The 21,375-nt window shown below is 38.3% G+C and overlaps 1 protein-coding gene across 1 annotated transcript in view; it reads right to left on the reverse strand.

Annotated features, from left to right (window-relative positions):
- Window positions 1-115: 115 nt before the first annotated feature.
- The window catches only part of pdzrn3a (PDZ domain containing RING finger 3a), a 32,349-nt gene continuing 11,089 nt past the window's right edge, over window positions 116-21,375 (reverse strand). Inside the window, exons 4-10 of the mRNA XM_082144521.1 lie at window positions 3,336-3,601; window positions 3,120-3,210; window positions 2,818-2,913; window positions 2,567-2,629; window positions 2,372-2,473; window positions 2,056-2,136; window positions 116-1,907 (exon numbers count right to left, since the gene is read on the reverse strand). Of these exons, the coding sequence (XP_082000647.1) occupies window positions 420-1,907; window positions 2,056-2,136; window positions 2,372-2,473; window positions 2,567-2,629; window positions 2,818-2,913; window positions 3,120-3,210; window positions 3,336-3,601 (2,187 nt within the window). The 3' untranslated portion in view covers window positions 116-419. The remainder of the gene's footprint in view (window positions 1,908-2,055; window positions 2,137-2,371; window positions 2,474-2,566; window positions 2,630-2,817; window positions 2,914-3,119; window positions 3,211-3,335; window positions 3,602-21,375) is intronic.

Raw genomic sequence — 21,375 nt, forward strand, 5'->3', positions numbered from 1 at the left:
CAGGTCATAGACACAATTCATTTGCACTATAATATTTGGTAAGTGAAACCTAAAACTGATTAGCCATCACATTTAATAAGTAGGTGATATGTGAGTAATGGGCAGTGACTGCAAATAAGAGCTAGAATTTTACTTCAAATCTGCATCAGTTCTTGGACAAATTATGGTCAGTCATTCAATAAAATATTTCATATTATATAAACTGATGTGAATTTTTGGTGCGGCCTCAAGTATTAAGACATGAAATCTGTACTTTGTTTCCTCATCATTGTTATGTACTCCAACTGTTGCGTCACACAAATCGCTATAGATTTTCATAAAAAATTACCCACCTCCTTAAATGAGGCAAGATTTCCCACAAACACCCGCACACAATTTTACACAGTAAACAAGTAAAGTGCCCGAAACCAAAAAATCCCTTACACTGTAGTCACAGAAAGAAAGGAATTATAGAGTCTAGTCCCATCTGTGGACTTTGTGCCATGTGTCAGCAGCTCCTGAATGGTCATCCAGTTGTCAAATATCCTCTTGTTCCTCCTTTTCAGCATCTTTTTACGGCTAAGCTGGATAATATCAGGCTTGTCCTTGTCGTTCATTGCTCCCGTTTGTCCCTTGTTCTCCGTGTGGCACTGCTTGATGAGTTCACGCCGTTGACGCTGTTCCCTGGCTAGTGCTGCATGCTGTTTGCGCTCCTCCTTGTTCCAGTATCGACCCAGCTTTAGTTCACTTGTTGCATCGTCATCTGTAGTTGCGCTGCAGCGTTCTTCTCGAATGCGCAAAGCACGCTCTTTCAACAGCTGATCCCTGATGGGCCTTTTGGTGATGTACCTTGTTCCATCGCCACGGATCTTTACTCTCCACCCCATCTTGGGCCTGGCTTTAGTGGGAGTGGTTTCTGGGTTCTTGCACAGGCTGGCCAAGCTGACTTGACTCTGGACGTACTCCACAGCCGACCTCTGCTGGATAAGTTGCATGTAGCTTTGGTAATGTTGAGCATGGGCTGGGATGTAGGTGTTCTTGTATGAAGAATGGTGTAAGGAAGTCTTCCTTGGGTTCCTTTTCTTACTCTGCTTTCTTTCCCCCTGATTTGTGACCTCTGCATCTCCAGGTAAACTCTTGGTGGGGCTGATCTCCTGAATTGGAGAGAGTTGATGTTTGGAGCAAGCTGTTGTTGAGTTGCGTCTATGCATGGGAGAACCTTTACTCTTGTCTCCAGGAACCATCCTTTGGGAGTCAGGAGAATCTGACTCCAGAGGAGGATGTAAGCTCCAACAGCTCTCTCCAGTGTTGTAAGCACTAGTAGAGCCTTCGTAGTCAACCTGGTTTTTAATGAGGTCCTGATGGACTTTAGTATTTATTTGCTCCGTTGAATGCTTAGTGCAGCAATTTTTGGCTTGCTGATCATCACCTTCAGTCTGAAGTCTGTGTGCTCGTATGATACTCAGGCACTCCAGCTCAATGTTCAGCAACTCCTCATTAAGCATCTGAACCTCCTGATCATCACAGTCTACACTAACCCTCTTTCCATGTAGTGTGTTGTCATGCTCCAGAAATCCCTGAAGACCACTACCATTGACCAGGCATTTCAGTTCAAGCTGTTTCTGGAAACGTTCACATGCCATTCCAGGTATGCCAAGGAAGTTTCCACTGTCTCCATTGTCAACTAAAAGGAAGGAGTCATTGCTTAAGTGCATGTACCCACTTTCAAAAGTGCCTTGACTATACGTCTTGTGGTTTTCTGGGAGAGTGTCACAAAGGGAATTCTGGTCATCTCCTAAGATGTCCTGCTCTGAGCTTTCATCATTACGAGTGCTTTCATCAGTGCGGCCAACGCCACTGTCTTTCTCGTGATGGTTGGACTGTAAGGTTGCCGTATCAGTAGTGCCTCCATCTTCTTCATGTGTGCTCTGTTAAAGTGAGTGGGAAGACGTTTAAATGGCTTGCAAATCATTGTAGTGATGTTAGCACCTTTAACTGGATCAAGGAAGCAATTTACTGTTGACTTGACCCTCATTAACTTATCTGCCTCAGTATACTTGCAGTGAACTCCCTGACCTTGTTATGCTGTTGCTCCAGCATGCGCATGTGCAAGTCATCTGCCAAGTTGTTTCTATCCTTCTCCAACCAGCCAACATCCTGCAACCCAAACCAAAAATGCAATGTTATTCTTTTACTTGGGGGGGTCTCCAAACCTTCTCCTGGAGGGCCACCTTCCTCCAGAGTTTTAGTCCAGTTGGTTCAGGTGTGTTTAAATTGAGTTGGAGCTAAACCTTGCAGAAAGGTCGTCCTAGAGGAGCAGGATTGGAAACCCCTGACATAAATCAAATGAAATTTACCAAAATCATCTGCAAGTTCACAACAATTTGCAGACCTGACTTTCTAGTCGAGCCACTAGGAGGGTCACATTCTTACTCTCCACCTTGGTCAGAAGTGTCACTGCCTCCTCATGGCTCTGGATTTCCACTCCATTGATCTTCAACATGTGAAAAGTAAAATAGATTTTATGTTTTAGTCAAAGTATTCCAAACAAACAAAAAAACAAAAAGCAATATGGAATAAAGTCTACCTGGATAATCTGGTCTCCTTCCTGGACTCTGCCATCCTTTGCTGCAATTCCTTCTGGGTCAATCTAAGCATGGTAAGAACAGTGTATTTAGCCTTAACATTTGATCTGTGAAACACTGGAATACCTAAAGCTTCACTGAGCAAGTCTGGTGAATATATACTGTATACTAAATCAGAGGTGTAATTGGACATTGCAGGCAAAAATTGCCTGATAAATTGCTGTCCTGAGAAATTCCTTCTTAAGAACCCTACCTCACTAATATAAATGGCAGTCGTCTCATCATCAGTCTTGTAACATATCTTCAGGCCAAGCTTATCCTTAGTAGTTTTCCTCTGCAGATCCACTTCCTATGAAAACACAGATTCTTTATTTGGATGACAAAGATTTACCATTTTAATTATTGGCAACATAAAACATTAGCCAAAGCATTTCTGAGAGTGTATAGTGCTTGCTGCTCTTACATACGGTAGATGATTCATTTGCATAGTAAAACCATGTGAAATTAATGAGGTCTTGGGAAAATTAGTGAATACAGTCTATACCAACACAATACCTCATATTCCAGTCCTCTACTCTCAATGTCTTTCTGTACGCCATCATGCAAGTCTGTGGAGTAAGGGGAGTCACGTCTTGCCATTTGGCACCTTCAGTATAATGAAAAATTAACATTAACTGAAGTCTCGTTCACAGCAAATCTGAAAATCTCAAGTTTCACTGTTATGATAAAACTGGTCAAAGAAATGCTTGACAAATGCTGACAAGCACTTACTGTGAAGGTGAATGGAAACTGTCCAGCACAGCCATACACAGTGGTGTCGGAGGTGACGGTAACTTAGCCATGGTCTCTAGATGTTTCATATATGTCAGTGTAACATTGGTCTGAGTACTGCTGTCCACTCCTCGGGCTGGTTCATGAGTATTGAGAGTCTTGTGTGCCGCCCTGCGCAGTACCTCGACCTCAATGGGGTCTTTGGCTGCTTGGAAGGCCTCTACTGCTTGGTCATGGGTTGTGGCGGAAAGGCTCCTACCATTTACCTACGCAAAAAAGGGGAAGTTTAAATGAAAAAAATGAAAACTATTTTTTGGGTATAATAATGTATATTACAGGATGCTCTTTTAGAACCTTAAAAAAAACCTGTAATTTAATAACAATTACTTCTGATGTAATTGCAGTACATACTGTATAGACTATAGAACAATTCAATCAATTTGACATCAAAATGTAATGTCTAAAGTTAAAATGTATGTTTTAATGTAACCTCCCTTTAAATACAAGAAATACAATACAAGATCAATTTATGAATGAATTAAAAGAGCAGTTTCATGTCTGTCTTTGTATTGTTAAACTGCTCGAGGTTGATATGGGATTTAGAAAGTAATTAGTAATACGTAATTTAATATTTGGAGAGTAATTAGTACAGTAATCTGATTACACTGTTGAATATGTAATTAATTACTTTTTTTAGAGGAACTTACCCAACACTGTTGGCAGGTCAAGTCCATTAGCGACTAACCTTATTAGCAATATTGTTACTTATTTTGTGGGTCAGTCTGTGTCAGTATGAGTTTTCCCTGGGATTCGAACCCATGACCTTTGGCATTGCTTGTGCCACACTCCAACACCAGTTGAGCTACTGTACAAAAGCAGACTTTAAATTCAGCTCTGCTTTTGCAAGGTTCACTTCATATAATAGTCTTCTACAAGCTGACATGTTCATAACGTAAGGAACAAAACCATTCTGTCTATTTCTGACATGCATACTGAGCATTTCATTATATTTTAGAGAATACACTTAAAATATCACTTTAAACTCTTTTAATCTTATGCACTGCATTTGTATGCTTTGTCATCCCAACTTTTCCATATATACTGAACTTGAGTGCCATGTGTGGCTGTACATTAACCTTAAAACCAGATGTGAGGTCAAAATCCCAAAACCTGTCTGACTCGATCTATGTTTTGATCATAGTTCTGAATCCAATCCGGACATTGTCTGATGTGATTGTCTCAGCTTTTTGTTCAAAATGTTGCTTTATTAAACTAACCCACATTGAAGTGTTGATAAAAAAAATGCATGATGCTATATTTTGATATATAGCATGTTCAGATCAACCAACCAACAAAATATTCCCGGGGCCATTTTTGTGAAAATGATCAATAATTGTTGCCACTGACTGGCAACTGTTTTAAAAAAATGGTTGCGGGGAAAGTTAAGTACAGGTATATTTCAAGTATAAAAATTTGTAACTAAAAAGGAACATAGTAGTATACTTAAAGTGCAAAAATAAAATATTAATATTAAACTATAAGTATGATGTTAAGTTCACTTAAAGAAAACTTACAAATATACTTGTAGTATAAAACTAGTTGTAAACTAGTTGTGTACTCAAAGTTTACTACTGTTACACTTAAAGTATAATTTATACACTAAAAAGTGGGCCAATTTATTCCCAAGTAGTATTGAAATAGTACACTTACAAGTATACTACTAGTACATTGGTATTAGTATACTTACTACATAAAGTATACTTAAACATTTACTTGAGCTTTCTTAAGTATATTTAATAAAATGAACTTGAAGTATACTTTTTCTTTTTTTGGTAAGGGAATTCAAGCAGGTGTATGGTACGGAAAGACAAAGCAAGTCTAATGCTGTCCATTCAACTCAATGAATTAATTTAATAGCCATATAAATATTGATTTTTCAATTATTAAACTAGCTGACTGGAATGAGAAAAGCGTATAGAAACTATAAGACACCATAAGGTTGTTAGAGTTGCGAACAACCTGCAAGACACAGGTTAATGATTTGGTGACCAAGAACGAAAGACTCAGGACAAATGTTGTCATCTGAAACACTGACTTCTTGACCTAAAACAGTTCATTTGGCTAAACATTGCAAAGTCAGTCCTGAATGTGCAAGGGCAATACACCGAGATATTTATGTCCGGAAGCTCAGTTTTAACATTATCACACAGTTAGTGAGATTTCATTCATTGATTGAAGTCCAACAGGGTGTGTAAAAGCTTTTGAATCACACAAGGAAATGGCTATGTGCCAGATAGCTAATGGGAGAGAACTTCATTTATCAAAGCGCTGTAAGTCTCAAATCTCAAAGCTAATGTCCTCAGGGACCTCGACTCAATCTGCTGTCTGTTCTGGAATCTTGCAGTGGCAATAGCACACATGGGAACTTTGTCAGTGTGCCCATTCATGTGTGAGCTGACAAACTACTTTAAATTCACTCACTCACACGGTTTCTCTCATGCCTTTTGGCACACGGGGCAGAAAAGTCACTGAATATACTTGAGGTTAATTCAACGAGACACCTTTTGCCTGGCTATAGCGACTCTTAAAGTTGTCGTAAAGCACGTTCTGTTTGTAGAATTGCAGTTTGATAACACTGGAATCCAGATGTGGGCCGGATCTTGGCCGACACTATGCGGCTGCCTGGGACTGATCTTTGTTTTACTTACACATTTTTAACAGTGTACAACACAACAGACATTACAGTACCGAAATTACTTACCATATAAAAATTATTCATAAACTATTCATATTTCAGTTTTTTACAACCTGTTCATGTTGGCATCTGCCTAGTTTCTGCAAAGTGATGCACCAAAATATAATAGAGTTCGATTGGCTGCACTGAATGTGATATTAAGTTAATAAGCCTATTTATTCTGTCATCATAACTATGATACATTTTTTTGTTTTTATTATTATTATTTGCATTTTGCATTTTGGGTAACACTTTACTTAAAGTCTTTATATATAATGCATTACAAAACTATTTTTAATGCATTAATTATGCCATGTAATGCACCTTTTAATGCATTATATGGTCTCATGAATAATTAAAAATCGTAACCACAGTTATAATACAATACTTATGCTACAGCTACATATTTTTAAATAAGTATAATGCATTAAAACACATTACAAACAACTAATTTCAGACTTAACAAGGAATCTGGAAATACTATAATGCATTATAACGTACATTATGAATACCTTCATAATGCATTATACATAAAGGCTTTAAGTAAAGTGTTACTGCATTTGTTCCCCCTTGCGCACTGCCTTTTTCTAAAGAGTATAGTTCACAGTTCCAGCCATATAGGAGGTCAGCTGGAGGTTAAATTACAGTGGAAGCTAATTTCACAGGGATTGTGGGAATGTTACCGTTCTATAATAAACCAAACCACATAAACAAACAAATAAACACACAGCCTTTAAGTATTTTGACAGGACCTCAAACATGTCTCGCTCTTCTTCAATAGAGTGTGACCCTCTCATGACCCTGTCAAATGTACACAGTCTCCAAAACACATTCCTTCCTTCGGCAAAATAACCTTTTGCAACCTTTTTAGCATGCAAACAACCGGCGTAACCTCAAAGGCATTTGAAATTTGCTCATTCAATCAAATTATAATTAATGCAATAAAAATGAGTGACATTTCTTAATTAATTTAAATTTAATCAGACATCCAGAGTATGTTAATGAAGAAAAAACAAACCAAAACGACACTGTGTCAAGTCAACTGCAACACAATGTAGCTTTTTTTTTCTTCTTCTTTTTTGTTTTTTTACCTGACATGTGCCTTGTAGTAGTTTGTAGTGCTCATCTGACCGCTGTATAGTACAGAGACTGCAGCCCATGGTGGAAACACATCAGCAAATGGTTCACCGGCTCAAAAACGTGATCATGAGAAAGTATCTACAGAGACTGAAGCTTACAGACACAACAACAGCAGCGTGAGTCTGTGTTTGTGTCTGTAAGCCACACGCATGTGAGAGCTTGTTCCCTCCTCCCATTCAGTGCAACCGTCTCTCTCTCTCTCTCTTTAAAGAAGAGTGTTCTCTATATCCTCAACTATGTTGTTTTTATCATCATAAAAATAATCCAACCCTGTAATCAACAATCCACTGCATTACCAAAGATGATAATAACCACGTTCCTCAGGTTTCGTAATGTGCGGAAACAAGTCGTGAAAATGTTTTGTTGCAGGCCAATTAAAAAGCTCACTTCTCCAATTACTGGCACGAGCATTTCGATAGGAAAATTCTTGCAATAAAATGAGCAGCTCCTGTAATGTCAGCAAGCTCAACAGCGGTACAAGCACAACCGGAGGGTGTTGCCATTTGTTTTTCCTCCAAAATGATCAGCCTGTGGGCTCCGGTCTGTGATGTAATCTGGCATGTCACAGACAGGGTAAAGGTTACTGAGGAACACCATGTGTTCATTCATTCGGACCATATTTCTGCAAAAATTAACAGGAATTAAATGGTTATATTATGAATCAAATTTTATTTGATCTTTCACGTATAAGAGCTAAAAAAAACTGTAATTTCAAAATCTTGTCTTTTGAAACAAAGCTGTAAAAATGACAGTAAGATTTATTTTTGTTTAAAGAAAGTAATACTTTTATTAAGCAATGATGCATTTAATTATTGAAGCTGGTTTCCACCACTAAATAAATATTAAAAAGGTAATTGGTATTTATAAGGTATATTAAAAGGCAAATTTTTTCTCAGCATTGGATGATATTGCAAGTTTGTATCACGCAATTCTGAGAAAAAGAGTCAGAATTGCAAAAAATAAAGTCGTAATTGCAAGAAAAAAAGTCAGAATTGTGAGATAAAGTCAAAATTAATCGCAATTGTTTTATTCCATGGTGGAAATAAGCTTCCATATTTAATTGATCAAAAGTGACAACGAGCATGACTTTAAAAGGTTTCAAATAAATGCTGTTCTTCTGAACTTTGGATTCATCAAAGAATACAAAAAAACTAATTTCATGATTTCCACAAAAATATTAAGCAGCACAACTGTTTTCAACATTTATAATAATAATGAATGTTTCTTGAGGATCAAAACATCATATTAGAGTGATTTCTGAAGGATCATGGAAGTCATGATGCATTTTTTTTTACTTTGAATCACAGGAATAAATTACAATTTTAAAGGAAAGGTATAATGCCCTTTTCACAAGATGTAAAATAAGTCTCTGATGTCCCCAGAGTGTGTATGTGAAGTTTTAGCTCAAAATACCCCACAGATATTTTTTATAGCATGTTAAAATTGTCACTTTTTGAGGGTAAGCAAAAATGCACCGTTATTTTGTCTGTCTCTTTAAATGCAAATGAGCTGCTGCTTCCGGCACAGAGGGAGGCACAGCTCCGATTACCTCACACAGACACGCACTGAACATTTAAAAAATGTTTAGCCTTTTATGCTCCACCCGGTGTTGGACAAAGATGAAGAGACTCAAGAAGAAGTGACAACATGTAGAAACGAACAGGACATTTCTGAATGGTTAGTTGATGAATTTATGTAGCTTATGTGGAGTTAACTATCTTCTAGTTATTGATTAGCATATTCTTTCATGATAATCTATAAGTCGCGGTTTTATGGCAGGGTTTATGTAAATTTTAGGGTTAGTGATGTCACTATCCCGGGAGGAAGCTCGTGTAGCCAGCCGTTTGTTGTAGTCCTTAAAAAGCGATTTCTGTAAAAGAAAAATCTCCCATTGCTTTTAACTTTGAGGGTCGTAACTTTTCAGTTGTTGTTAATGCTCAAACTAGCCTGGATGCCAGCCGAACTTAGCCCCGCCCACAAAATGTTTAGGTCGGGAAGTTTGGTCTGGACTCGATCCGTTGAGGAACTATTATGCCCGAACAAAAATTCTTCGGACCAATCAAATTGTCAGGGCAGGCTTTATACGATGATGGACAGATGAGCAACGTAATCATCCACGTCACCAACGAGCGCTTGGGTTGAATTCGTTTACAACAAAGATGACTGCCGCTGGAGAATTGTTATTTCACGAGTTCATACTTACAAATAAGTTAGATAGAATAAATGCATATTTGGTGTGCTGTCCGAGGAGAGGCTCCGGGCTCGGTATTCGGCCCGAACCCAAAGTACTCCCCCCGTATTCCAGGCTGTGGAAGAACAAGCCGAGAGTGAGTGGAGGGATGCTGGAAACTGTCAAGGAATGTTAGGTGAGTTGACAGAGTAAATATATGTTTCCTCTCATTCTGATAGGGTAGACATGGTGTTTGATGACAAGTTGATTGGATTGATTATGTGAACGTGCTCCTGCCGAACTTTGTTTATGAAACATTATGTGTAGATTCCGCCATCGCGTCTGTTATAATAATTTGTTACATTTATATAGCGCTTTTTCTGAGACCTCAAAGCGCTTTACATAGAAGGGGGGAATCTCCTCAACCACCAATGTGCAGCATCCACTTGGATGATGCGACGGCAGCCATATTGCGCCAGAACGCCCACCACACACCAGCTTACTGGTGGAGAGGAGACAGTGATGAAGCCAATCAGTATATGAGGATGATTAGGAGGCCATGATGGACAGAGGCCAAGGGGCAAATTTGGCCAGGATGCCGGGGATACATCCCTACTCTTTTTCAAAGGACATCCTGGGATTTTTAATGACCACAGAGAGTCAGGACCTCTGTTTAACGTCTCATCCGAAGGACGGTGCTCATTTGGCAGTATAGTGTCCCCATCACTACACTGGGGTGTTAGGACCCACACAGACCACAGGGTGAGCTAACACCTCTTCCAGTAGCAACCTGGTTTTTCCCAGGAGGTCTCCCATCCAGGTACTAACCAGGCTCAGCCCTGCTTAGCTTCAGTGGGCAACCAGTCTTTGGCTACAGGGTGATATGGCTGCTGTTATAGAAGATATCAACAGCGCATTAATTTTAAAAGAGGAACAGAGAACCGCGATCAAGGTATTTGTCGATCGGAAACATGAATGAAAACTTACTCCATTGCTCTGATTGGTTGTAGGTCTATCCAATTGAGTGCAGAGGCATTTTCCTTCCTGATTCGGTTGAAACACGCCCCATAATCAAAGCTCAATGGAGCAGTATCAGACTCACATTCTGACTAGAATCTGAGTATGACGACATCAGGCTATGCTCAAACAGCAACATTACACAAAATTGACTAAAGTTAAAAAAGCCTATTTACTAAACCATAATCAACCACCCCTTTAAAATATAGTACAATAGTAAACAGTTATTTTAAATTGTATTAATACCACACAGTATTACAGATTTAACTGATTTTTTTGACCAAATAAATGTACCCTTGGTGAGCAGAAGAGAATTGCAAAAACCTTATAGACCCTTAAACTTTTAAATGGTTGTGTAAAATAATTATATTTGAATATAGAAACTTAAATTTTTCATTAAATATTAAGTTTTCTTCACATTTGTTTTTCTCAGATTGATTCACCGCTCTGACTGAATCAGTGAGTTGAGTGAGTTCAGTGAAATATTCATCTGACTAATTCAAACCAGTAACCGGTCTTCTTGAATGATTCATTAAAGGTGCTCCAAGCGATGTTGGGTGAAGTCACTTCTTGTTGACGTTCAAAGTATTGTCAAATAAAACGGCTAGCTCGACCCTCCCTCCTCCTCATCCCATCCCTCCCCCTCCCTTCCCTGCTTCCTGAAACAGTCATGAACCATTTCACGAGTTCACATGTTAATGAAATCTGATGTAATATTATGCTGATATTATAATATATATAATATATTATATTATAAAATAATAATATTGCTGTCCGGGGGAGGGCTCCGAGCTCGGAATTCGGCCCGACCCCAGAGTACCTTATGAATCCCGACCCCAGTCCCCCCTATGAATGTATAGATCATAGGTATCTATGAGCAGACCCAGCCGAGTGTGAGGTGATGGGGTGGTGGCGGAATGCTGAGAAATTTGAAATGAGACAGGAGGTAAGGGAAGGCTTTATTTATACTGGCTTCTTCTTGCGCTGATTGGATGATTACCTGAACATGCTCCTCCCGAACTTTGTTACATAAAACTTCATTTAGAAAAACCAAACTGGATTTACTCACCTGTCCAGCAAAAACAGACCTGAATTTCGGATAGGAAGCCCTTCTGCCGTCTTAGTTCTCGCCACCTTTTGAACGCTTTTCCGATGTAAATTCGGGACTTCGCGCGTTCCTTCTCCTTTTCCCTCTTCTTTGTTATTTGTTCATCGGAACGTCGTCTCTTTGGTCATGTGTCGGCCATATCAAAATTCTCAAGAATATACATTTTTAACGTTAGTCGTTGTCGTTGTCTAGGACATCTCTCCTCTAGCTAACCCTCTTCATGCTTCTCTCTCCTCCACTCCCCACACCCCCCTTCATGTGCACTAACCCCCCAACCCCCACCCCAAAATCATTCTTGTCGGTTATTGGCTGGAACACTGTTTGTTATGTTTCGTGGTCCAGGCTGGGCCAGTTTGTTTTTGTTGCCGTTTGTGGAGCCTGGGCTGTCTACAGAGACTGCGTTTTTTTACAGTGTGGTCAGGGTTCAATTTGGCCTAAAAAACGTGCGACATCGCTTAGAGCACCTTTAAAAGATCCGGCTCAGTTGCATCAGATGTCACTGGCGGTTCGGAACGTTTGTTTTTGAGTGCAGCCTGCAAGGACAAATCAGCAGAAAGATGTGTATTTATCACATTCAGACTGCAAACTCACATTCACAAGTGGAGTAACGTCAAATTGCCATGTCACTGAAGATTCAGCAGCGGTTGGAGACTCACACTGAACTCTGGTGCTCATGTGGGTGATCTAACATGGGATGCTTACAGATTCTGTCCCCCCTCATCATTTCCTGTCTCATCTCTTTATGCTTCAACTAAAAAGGGTAAAAAAAAATACATATGTACATATGGAAATACCATGTTACACTTGGTGAAAGGGAAGAAAACTAAAAGTATGACGAATGCTGAGTAATCTTGGTGACTGCAACCAGACACATGGCGTTCTCGAGGGAAAGAAAACGTAACATTCAGCCTCTTCCAGATCAGTGACTCCATACAGTATGTTTGATATGCATGTAACCACTGAGGAAGCACATGGTAAAAGCAGCGGTAAAGGGTCGAAAGTCCCTTTAGACTATTGTGTGCTGATACTCAGATATCATTAAGCTGTTCCTTGGGGTCCATATAATCCCCTCACATGGTTCAGTGCTCCATCAGGCTAATGAAAATCTCTGCTCGAGGTTGTGTATCACAGAGCTGCAGTGTCTTCCGCAGTGCATACAGCCAACCTAAAGCTGAAGTGTGGCATTTAATGTGCACTTTCCTCAACCAATAGCGTTAGTCATTATTCCTGCAATTACGTTTGCTAATGCAAGTGGTGCAGAAATTAAACATCCCACTTATAATTTAGTTGCAGGAACCTCCAGTGTGGAATCAATTTAAAACATTTGTCATGAAACTCACAGCAATGGCTGGTAATTTAACTGATTCATTACAGAAATAGAGAGCTTTTTCTGTTCTGTGCTTTGTAGAGATCCATAATGTCTTTGGACAGCTGTGTCTGTGTGCTGTAGTTTAGTGCGGTCATATATCTTCGATTTCTGCCTGTAAACTGAGGAAAGATGATTCAGTTTGTGGAAGAACACAGTGTCAGGACTGAGTCACCTTTCGTGACTGTGCTGAGAGAAGCTTCGTCTCTTTTGAACATCTTAGGAAAACCATGACTCACACACTGACTGTCAGATAAACTGTTCTGTTCTGCTATTCTAATCCATCTGGATGTTTATATAAAAGTGTACCAAAGCCTGTTGTGGTATCTGTTCGGAGTTAATAAAGGTGCTCGATGTCACGCATGTTTTAGGCCCAACATTTTTTTGTCACATACAGCAAACATCTCCTAATTATCCGCTAGCTGCCTGTCCCCTGAACACACTGTAAAAAAAAACACGGCCTCTGTAGACAGCCCAGGCTCCACAAACGGCAAGAAAAACAAACTGGCCCAGCCTGGACCACGAAACATAACAAACAGTGTTCCAGCCAATAACCGCCAAGAATGATTTTGGGGTGGGGGTTGGGGGGTTAGAGCGCGTGAACAAAGAAGAGGGAAAAGTATGGCGGCAAATCAATGCCAATAATAAACGAGCGCACAACTGATGCGGGCGCGCGCGGTAAATGACATACGCGAGAGGATAACAGATCTACACGCGAAGAAACGGGAACTCGCGAGCTCATTCAAACCCTGCGCGCGCGCATGACATCATCTCTGCACGCAATACAAGCCCTAGCGTGCGCGCATGATCATTCCCCACGCGCTCGCGCTTGATCTGCTCTCGCCTGCTGCTTTTGCTCGCTCGAACACTTTTATTTTTGGCAGTCGAGGGGCGGGACTTACTGTTTTAATAACCTCAAATGTCATTGGTTACTTTTCCCCTTTTCCAGAAGTCAGTTGCGATTGGACGCCTGTCCAATGACTCGTAATTCACTTGACTTGAGACATGAGACATCACTTCATTTGTTTTATTTATTGTGTGTAATGTGATTTAATGCATTGTTAATATAGAATAGATTCTTACCAGATACTTTATTAACAGAAAGTCGTATTGCATTGTGTCGTTAAAAGATATTTAGGCTACAGACTATGACGCATTTCCATGGTTATTAGCATTGCAAATTGACCAAATCTTTTATAAATTTTTAGGTAATATAAGTGGTTAATTATGTTTTCTATTAAATGCAAAAGGGGTTCTGGCTTCTCAAAGTTAAGATACAGTACACAGCATGAATTAGCTTACAAATGCCTTTTCAGAATTTGCTACAAAATATAGAGGAACAAAATTAAACCCAGCAAATTAGATATTAAAATATTATATAGTGATCTTAACCATCTAACTTTTTGTAAGCTAATAACCTAATAAGAGAAAGTATGAGGCAAGTACAGTACACCGTATAAATGATTACACCCCATCTGAACATAACATATCTTCAAAAAAAAAAAAAGCCCTAGATAAAGAAAAAAATCTGAATTTGTTTGGGTTTCAGAGGGGTGTAATCATTTATGCTGTGTACTGTATCTTAACTTGAGAAGCCAGAATCCCTTTTACATTTAATAGAAAATATAATAAACCACTCAAAATTGACATAATAGTAATACACAGGATGATAACAAAAGCTTACACAACAACTCTTGAATATTGATAAACAAGTAATGTATCTTTCACCCAAAGCCCTTGTTATATTTGCAACTATTTAATGGACACGTTTTACATTTCTGAGGTTCTCAGAACCAATATAATTTTGGTTGGGTAAACGTAAATAGTGGTGAATGAGAGTATAGTGGTAATGTAGTGGTGATATACAGCAAATACAGGTGAAACTCGAAAAGTTAGAACATCGTGCAAAAGTTCAAAAATAGAAACAAATTCAAAATTAGAATATTGTGAAAAGGTTTTCATAAACTGTAAGCCATAATCATCAAAATTATAACAAATAAAGGCTTGAAATATCTCACTTTGCCTGTAACAAGTCTATATATTAGTTTCACCTTGTAAGTTGAATTACTGAAATAAATAAACTTTTGCACATGAACTTATTCTAATTTTTCGAGTTTCACCTGTATGACTTTATATTCCCATTTTTCTCCAATTTATTTTAGATATTTTAATGCCAATATCACAAATCACAGTGTTATAAATATAAAATGTAAAAATTTATACAAATTTGGGTCAATTTGCAATGCTAATAACCATGGAAATGCGTCATAGTCTGTAGCCTAAATATCTCTTAACAACACAATGCAATAAGACTTTCTGTTAATAAAGTATCTGGTAAGAATCTATTCTATATTAACAATGCATTAAATCACATTACACACAATAAATAAAACAAATGAAGTGATGTCTCATGTCTCAAGTCAAGTGAATTACGAGTCATTGGACAGGCGTCCAATCGCAACTGACTTCTGGAAAAGGGGAAAAGTAACCAATGACATTTGAGGTTATTAAAACAGTAAGTCCCGCCCCTCGACTGCCAAAAATAAAAGTGTTCGAGCGAGCAAAAGCAGCAGGCGAGAGCAGATCAAGCGCGAGCGCGTGGGGAATGATCATGCGCGCACGCGAGGGCTTGTATTGCGTGCAGAGATGATGTCATGCGCGCGCGCAGGGTTTGAATGAGCTCGCGAGTTCCCGTTTCTTCGCGTGTAGATCTGTTATCCTCTCGCGTATGTCATTTACCGCGCGCGCCCGCATCAGTTGTGCGCTCGTTTATTATTGGCATTGATTTGCCGCCATAGAAAAGGAGAAGGAACGCGCAAAGTCCCGAATTTACATCGGAAAAGCGTTCAAAAGGTGGCGAGAACTAAGACGGCAGAAGGGCTTCCAATCCGACATTCAGGTGGCTCTGTTTTTGCTGGACAGGTGAGTAAATCCAGTTTGTTTTTTCTAAATGGTTCATGATTGTTTCAGGAAGCATGGAAGGGAAGGGGAGGGGACGGGATGAGGGAGGGTCGAGCTAGCCTCCGTTTTGTTTGACAATACTTTGAACGTCAACAAGAAGTGACTTCACCCAACATCGCTTAGTGCACCTTTAAGTAATAAAGCACACGAGACAGGAGTAGCGAACTTCATCCATTTTGTTTATGTTCTAGGCAGTGAGGTCACGACTGTCCTCATGCAGCAGCACTCGGTAGTAAGCATTAGTCAGGTCGATGGTAGAGAAAACAGTAGAACCTTTTAGAACAGAGAGTAGTTCATCCATGTGTGGCAATGGTAAAAAAAGTCCACGATCACTGCTTTATTTGGCTCTCTGAGGTCAGCGCACATCCTAATTTTACCTGACTTTTTCTGCGTAACATCAATTGGTGACACCCATGCAGAGGCGTCGATTGCGTTCTATCACCCCAGCTGCTTGCAAGCGGTTCAATCCCTCTGACACAGCACTACGAACAGAGAGTGGCAGACGCACAGGTGTATTTGTGCTTCAGTGGAATTTCAGATCAAGTCATTATCAATTCAAATTTGCTTGAACTATTTAAGTCTTCGTTATTATTATTCATGAATGCCTTTGTTTTATTGAACACTGGTGTCTGCTATTGGCCATTTTACACAAACAATATAACTCAAGGCTGTACGACAGTCACCATGTAGCATTCCAGTATTTCATGGCGCAAGCAACGCCACGGTCATGGGTTTTATTCCCAGGTAATGCATAAACCAATAAATGTACACCTTGAATATGTAAATCTAAACACATCAAGTTACTGATTTCACCATGTCTTTTTACTCTTAACTAGAGCTGGACGATTAATCGTTAAAAGATTGAGATCTCGATTCAAACATTCATGCTATCTCATTCCTAAATGACATTGATTCATCGGCGTCTATTAAATCTTTGACAAAATCACACCGGAACATTCAAATCTGTGTTCGCAGATCTGATGCAGAGAGAGCAGTTGTCATGTACAGTATAGGTATGAAACAAACAGTCTTTGCAACCACACAGTTCCGTTATTTCTGTTACAAATATTCATATTATCACAGGAGTACTGGGATAAAAGTTTTTAGTTCAGATATAAACACTGATGTCTACAGTAGCAATCAAAATCAAGCAAATCACCTTTTCAAAGTAACTTTATACCAACAGGTAGCGACAAGTGACTTAATGTATGTCATTGAATCATTCATTCAAGAGATGCATTTACTTGTTTCATTACTGAATTAATCAGCGTTTTTGAAGTATTTATGAGTGAGTCATTGAATCATTCATTCAAACCATTTATTTTATTTTATTCAAAACAGTTCAACTGTTCAAAAACATTTTAAAGGGGTCATCGGATGCAAATTCACTTTTATATGGTGTTTGCATATAAATGTGTCTTTGCAGTGTGTGGACACAACCACCATACAATGAAAAAAATCCATTCACGCCTCTTTTTTTTACCCTCAAAAAGCCTAAACACTCTCAATAATCAAGCCGTTTGGATTTTCTGGCCAATATGATGTCATATTGCTCATGCTCTGCCCATGACCGCTGATGGACTGTCCCGTATTAGCATATTTCCGCCCTCAGCCATTTGTATACTGACTGCCAAGGCATCACTTTACGTGTCTTGCGTCGACGCCCCCCATGGAAGAGAGGGGTGGGGTGAGCAGTTGCTCATTATCATTTAAAGAGACATGCACCGAGGGTCGCTGTGAACAGAGCTGTTTTTGAGGAGGTAAAAAAGGGTGTTGTTTTACACAACCATTGAGGAATTTTAACCAAAGTAGCCTATGTTACAAACTTTACATGAAGACCCTAAAGAATCATACCAACTTGTGGAAAATGGGCATGACCCCTTTAAATAGACTGCAGCAATTTACGTTTTGTCAGAACCTCTAATAAATTACATGTTATTTTGTTTAGTTGTCTGTTTAGAATCGTGGGAGAATCGTGATCTCTGTTTGAAACAAAAAATCATGATTCTCTATTTAACCTGAATCATGCAACTCTACACTTAACTGTGGTAAAATCATTGTAACACTTTGCTTTTATCCTAATGAATCATGATTCAAATAGTGACTATTATTGCTTGCAAAGGAGCCACACTCTCCACAATCACTTTCGCCCTCACCACCATAAGATACTCTCTCGTCACATCAACAACATTTTTATAATTACACAGTCGCACCACACTCACTCAGGATTTCCACAGAAGACGAGCCAGTAAACCTGTTTTCAACATCTTGACATGAAAGCACTTGCCACACCGACACCTCGTTGTGCACATTTAGGACAACTTGTACAATAACAACCACAAATAAACCCATCAAACTTCTGGGGGCAGGAGTCGAGCGGCTTTTACATGGAGTATGCTAATGCTACATAGCTTCCTTGCAGAATTAAGCATGGATATTTTTGGAAATGAAACATGGAGCTTATGAAATAAAACAACAACAACTGTTCAAACACCGACAGCTGACCCTTAGTACAAACCCAACAGACGCCAAAACAAACTGAGGTGTTATAACATTCTGCTCTTTGCAATTGTCTGTCTGCTTTATCACAGCAACATTTCAAATGCTAATTCTACTTCTGTTAAAGGGAAATAATTTCACCAGCAAATGAAAAGCAGCAGTTTGGGATGACAAAAAGAAAAGGAAAATATATATAACCTCACTGAATATTTTCCGTTAAAGGGATAGTTTTAAAAAAAAATCATTTTTGGGGTGATTGGTCCAAATTTATTTTACAATTTTATATTCAGACATCACATTATACTGAGTAGAATGTGCAAAACTCCAAATATGTACATATACATACAAATCACTGCAGTTTCCTCAATAAAAGAGCTCAAAGACTTGTAGAAGCAAGCTAAAATGTTTGTGGCTCAGGAGATTCACATCGCTTTTGATTTGACCATCACGTTTAATGACAGATAAAAACAGTTTGGAACAACATGGTGGATAGTAAATGATGAATTTTCACTCCTTTAATGTACATCTAACACATGCACAGCCAGAGTGTGCATTATGCTCTAGACATAATTTGTTAACACTGGTGAATTCAGATAATACTGTAGTTAAACAGGTCTGGTCTGTTTTCTGGCTATTTATATAAGATGACCTTACAAGCTGTAAGAAGGAAAGGAGGTACTGCATGTTTTTATTAAGCCATGAAAACGTGGCTTTATTACTTGAAATGACTTGAAGAGAAGCGCTGTAATGGTTTGCTTTGCAAAGATGTGCCTTTCCGTTCAGTGCTCCTATAAAAAATAGCACACATTCACAGAATTCAAAAGAAGGTACTTCCTTTCAGGTTTGCCACGGTTTTCAGGCGGAATTGGGCTACTTTTAAACTGCTGTCCCGGGTTGGGCCACTGCAACCTGTAAATGGATGATCTATACAGGGGCCATTCACAACTGTTCATACCTCTATTTATCCAAAGAAAACAGATTTATTGCAGTCACCTTTCATAATGCACTCAAAGCTTTTGTTACTATTCATATGAGGAAAAATGCTAAACCGTGAACATCTCTTGTTATAGACCAGGATAAGCTGAATTTTTTTTTGTAATTTATTTAAATTAATTTTATATATATATATATAAAATTAATTTAAATAAATTACAAAAAAAATTCAGCTTATCCTGGTCTATAACAAGAGATGTTCATACATATATATACACACACACACACACATATAATTTGTTCCATAGTTCATAATTCTATAGTTCTATTTATATCATCTAATATATGTCATCTAACATAATTTCTGGAACTATCCCATATGTTGTATAATAACATGCTAAAAAATGAAATGAAATTTAAATAATGGATATTTAAACACAAATCTGTTTAAAATCACGAAATTTCAAAGGAATTTTCTGAACACTGAACCCTGATTCCTTTCTGTTTGTGCAATCAGTGACACCTTACTGACACACTTGGATTGTTGTATCCTTGGCAACATTATTTATAAAGCAAAGACTAAATGACTTAAAATAGGATTATATGATTAATAGCAATGCCTTAATATACTTGAGTAGTCCAACCAGAAGCAAGGAAGGCATGTGACATTTGAACTCATGCACAGACACACACACACACACACACACACACACACACTAATGCAAATTAATGGCTGGCTGCCCAATACACTACAGTATGAAGCTTTTTAGTCAAAAATAGTTTTTACTTTTTTTTTGCACAAGCAGTCAAATCTGTGAAGCACAAGAGCTTCTCTGTGCCAGACTTTTCAAAGTGAACTTGCCAAGCCCACAGTTCTGGCCCTATAAACGCATGTCTAAAATAACCATCACACCATAAAATTTTTTAGTATCTAGGTATAAAGTTTTGCAGTGGTTATGTTTAACATTATGTGAATCATCCAAATGTATTTTATACACATACAGAACAATAATCTAGGGCAATGTTTCTCAAAGTATTGGGTTAAGACATTCGAATAAAATGCAATTATATACTTTGTTCACAAAAGTGTGCTTTGATTTTCTTGACAAATTTTTTTTGGCCATTTTTTTTTTACTTAATATCTTCCATAGCTTCCGCCAACTATTATTACTGCTATTATTAATCAAAAAATAAAAAATAAAAAAATAAAAAAAAACATTTGTCACTTTGTTATGTCTGTGAAAGAATAACAGTAAATATATAGATTTATATAGATATAGATACATGTTTTTTTAATTGTGGGTCTTAGATGAACACAAAAGGCCCAAGAAAGGTTAAGAACCTCAAATTAGAGAATTCACTCTGGCATTAAATGTGACTACTAAAACTCTGAGTACATGTGTCCAGTGACACATAATATGTACATCAGAGTATCTCTTACACATGACAGAACAAAACAACACATGCATCATTTGATGATGAATTACCAAAGGAATGTTAATAAATCTGCATGGAAGACATTTATTGGATCACGTGAATGCTGACCGATGGTAAAACTAATCTCGCTGGTTTTGTTTATATTTGTTTACCATTACCATACCACAAACATTAATCATCTTATGTCAATTCTGATCTTCATTCCATCTGAATGTTTTATGACGTAGGTAAACAGTCAATACACATCTGGTCTTAAGCGTTTATGACAGAACAACAATGCACCACATGACTGCGTTCATGATCTGCTCTAAATGTCAGGTGTGGTGAGATCTGCACTTGGATGCAATGAGTTTAGAAGTCACAGTAAAAATACATTCTGCCATTACACCACAGCTAAAAACATAACTCTACTTTTACTTGAGATGTGAATATTTCCTATGCAGATATCAGAATGCTAAAATAATAAAATATTAGCATCAAATTTCCTTGACAAAAGTGCACTCATTACCATCCAAGGACTCTACAAAAATACAATACAATAAAAAATGATATTCTGAATCTGCATCTCGAGACTCTTCCACTTGGTTTCATTCATTTGCACTCTGCCTACATCTAATCGTACCGCAAGGTACAACCAACAATGGTAACATAACCAATCACAAAATGTACTTTTTA

The sequence above is a fragment of the Leuciscus leuciscus genome (genome assembly GCF_965113295.1).
Source record: "Leuciscus leuciscus genome assembly, chromosome: 18".
Lineage (NCBI taxonomy): Eukaryota > Metazoa > Chordata > Actinopteri > Cypriniformes > Leuciscidae > Leuciscus > Leuciscus leuciscus.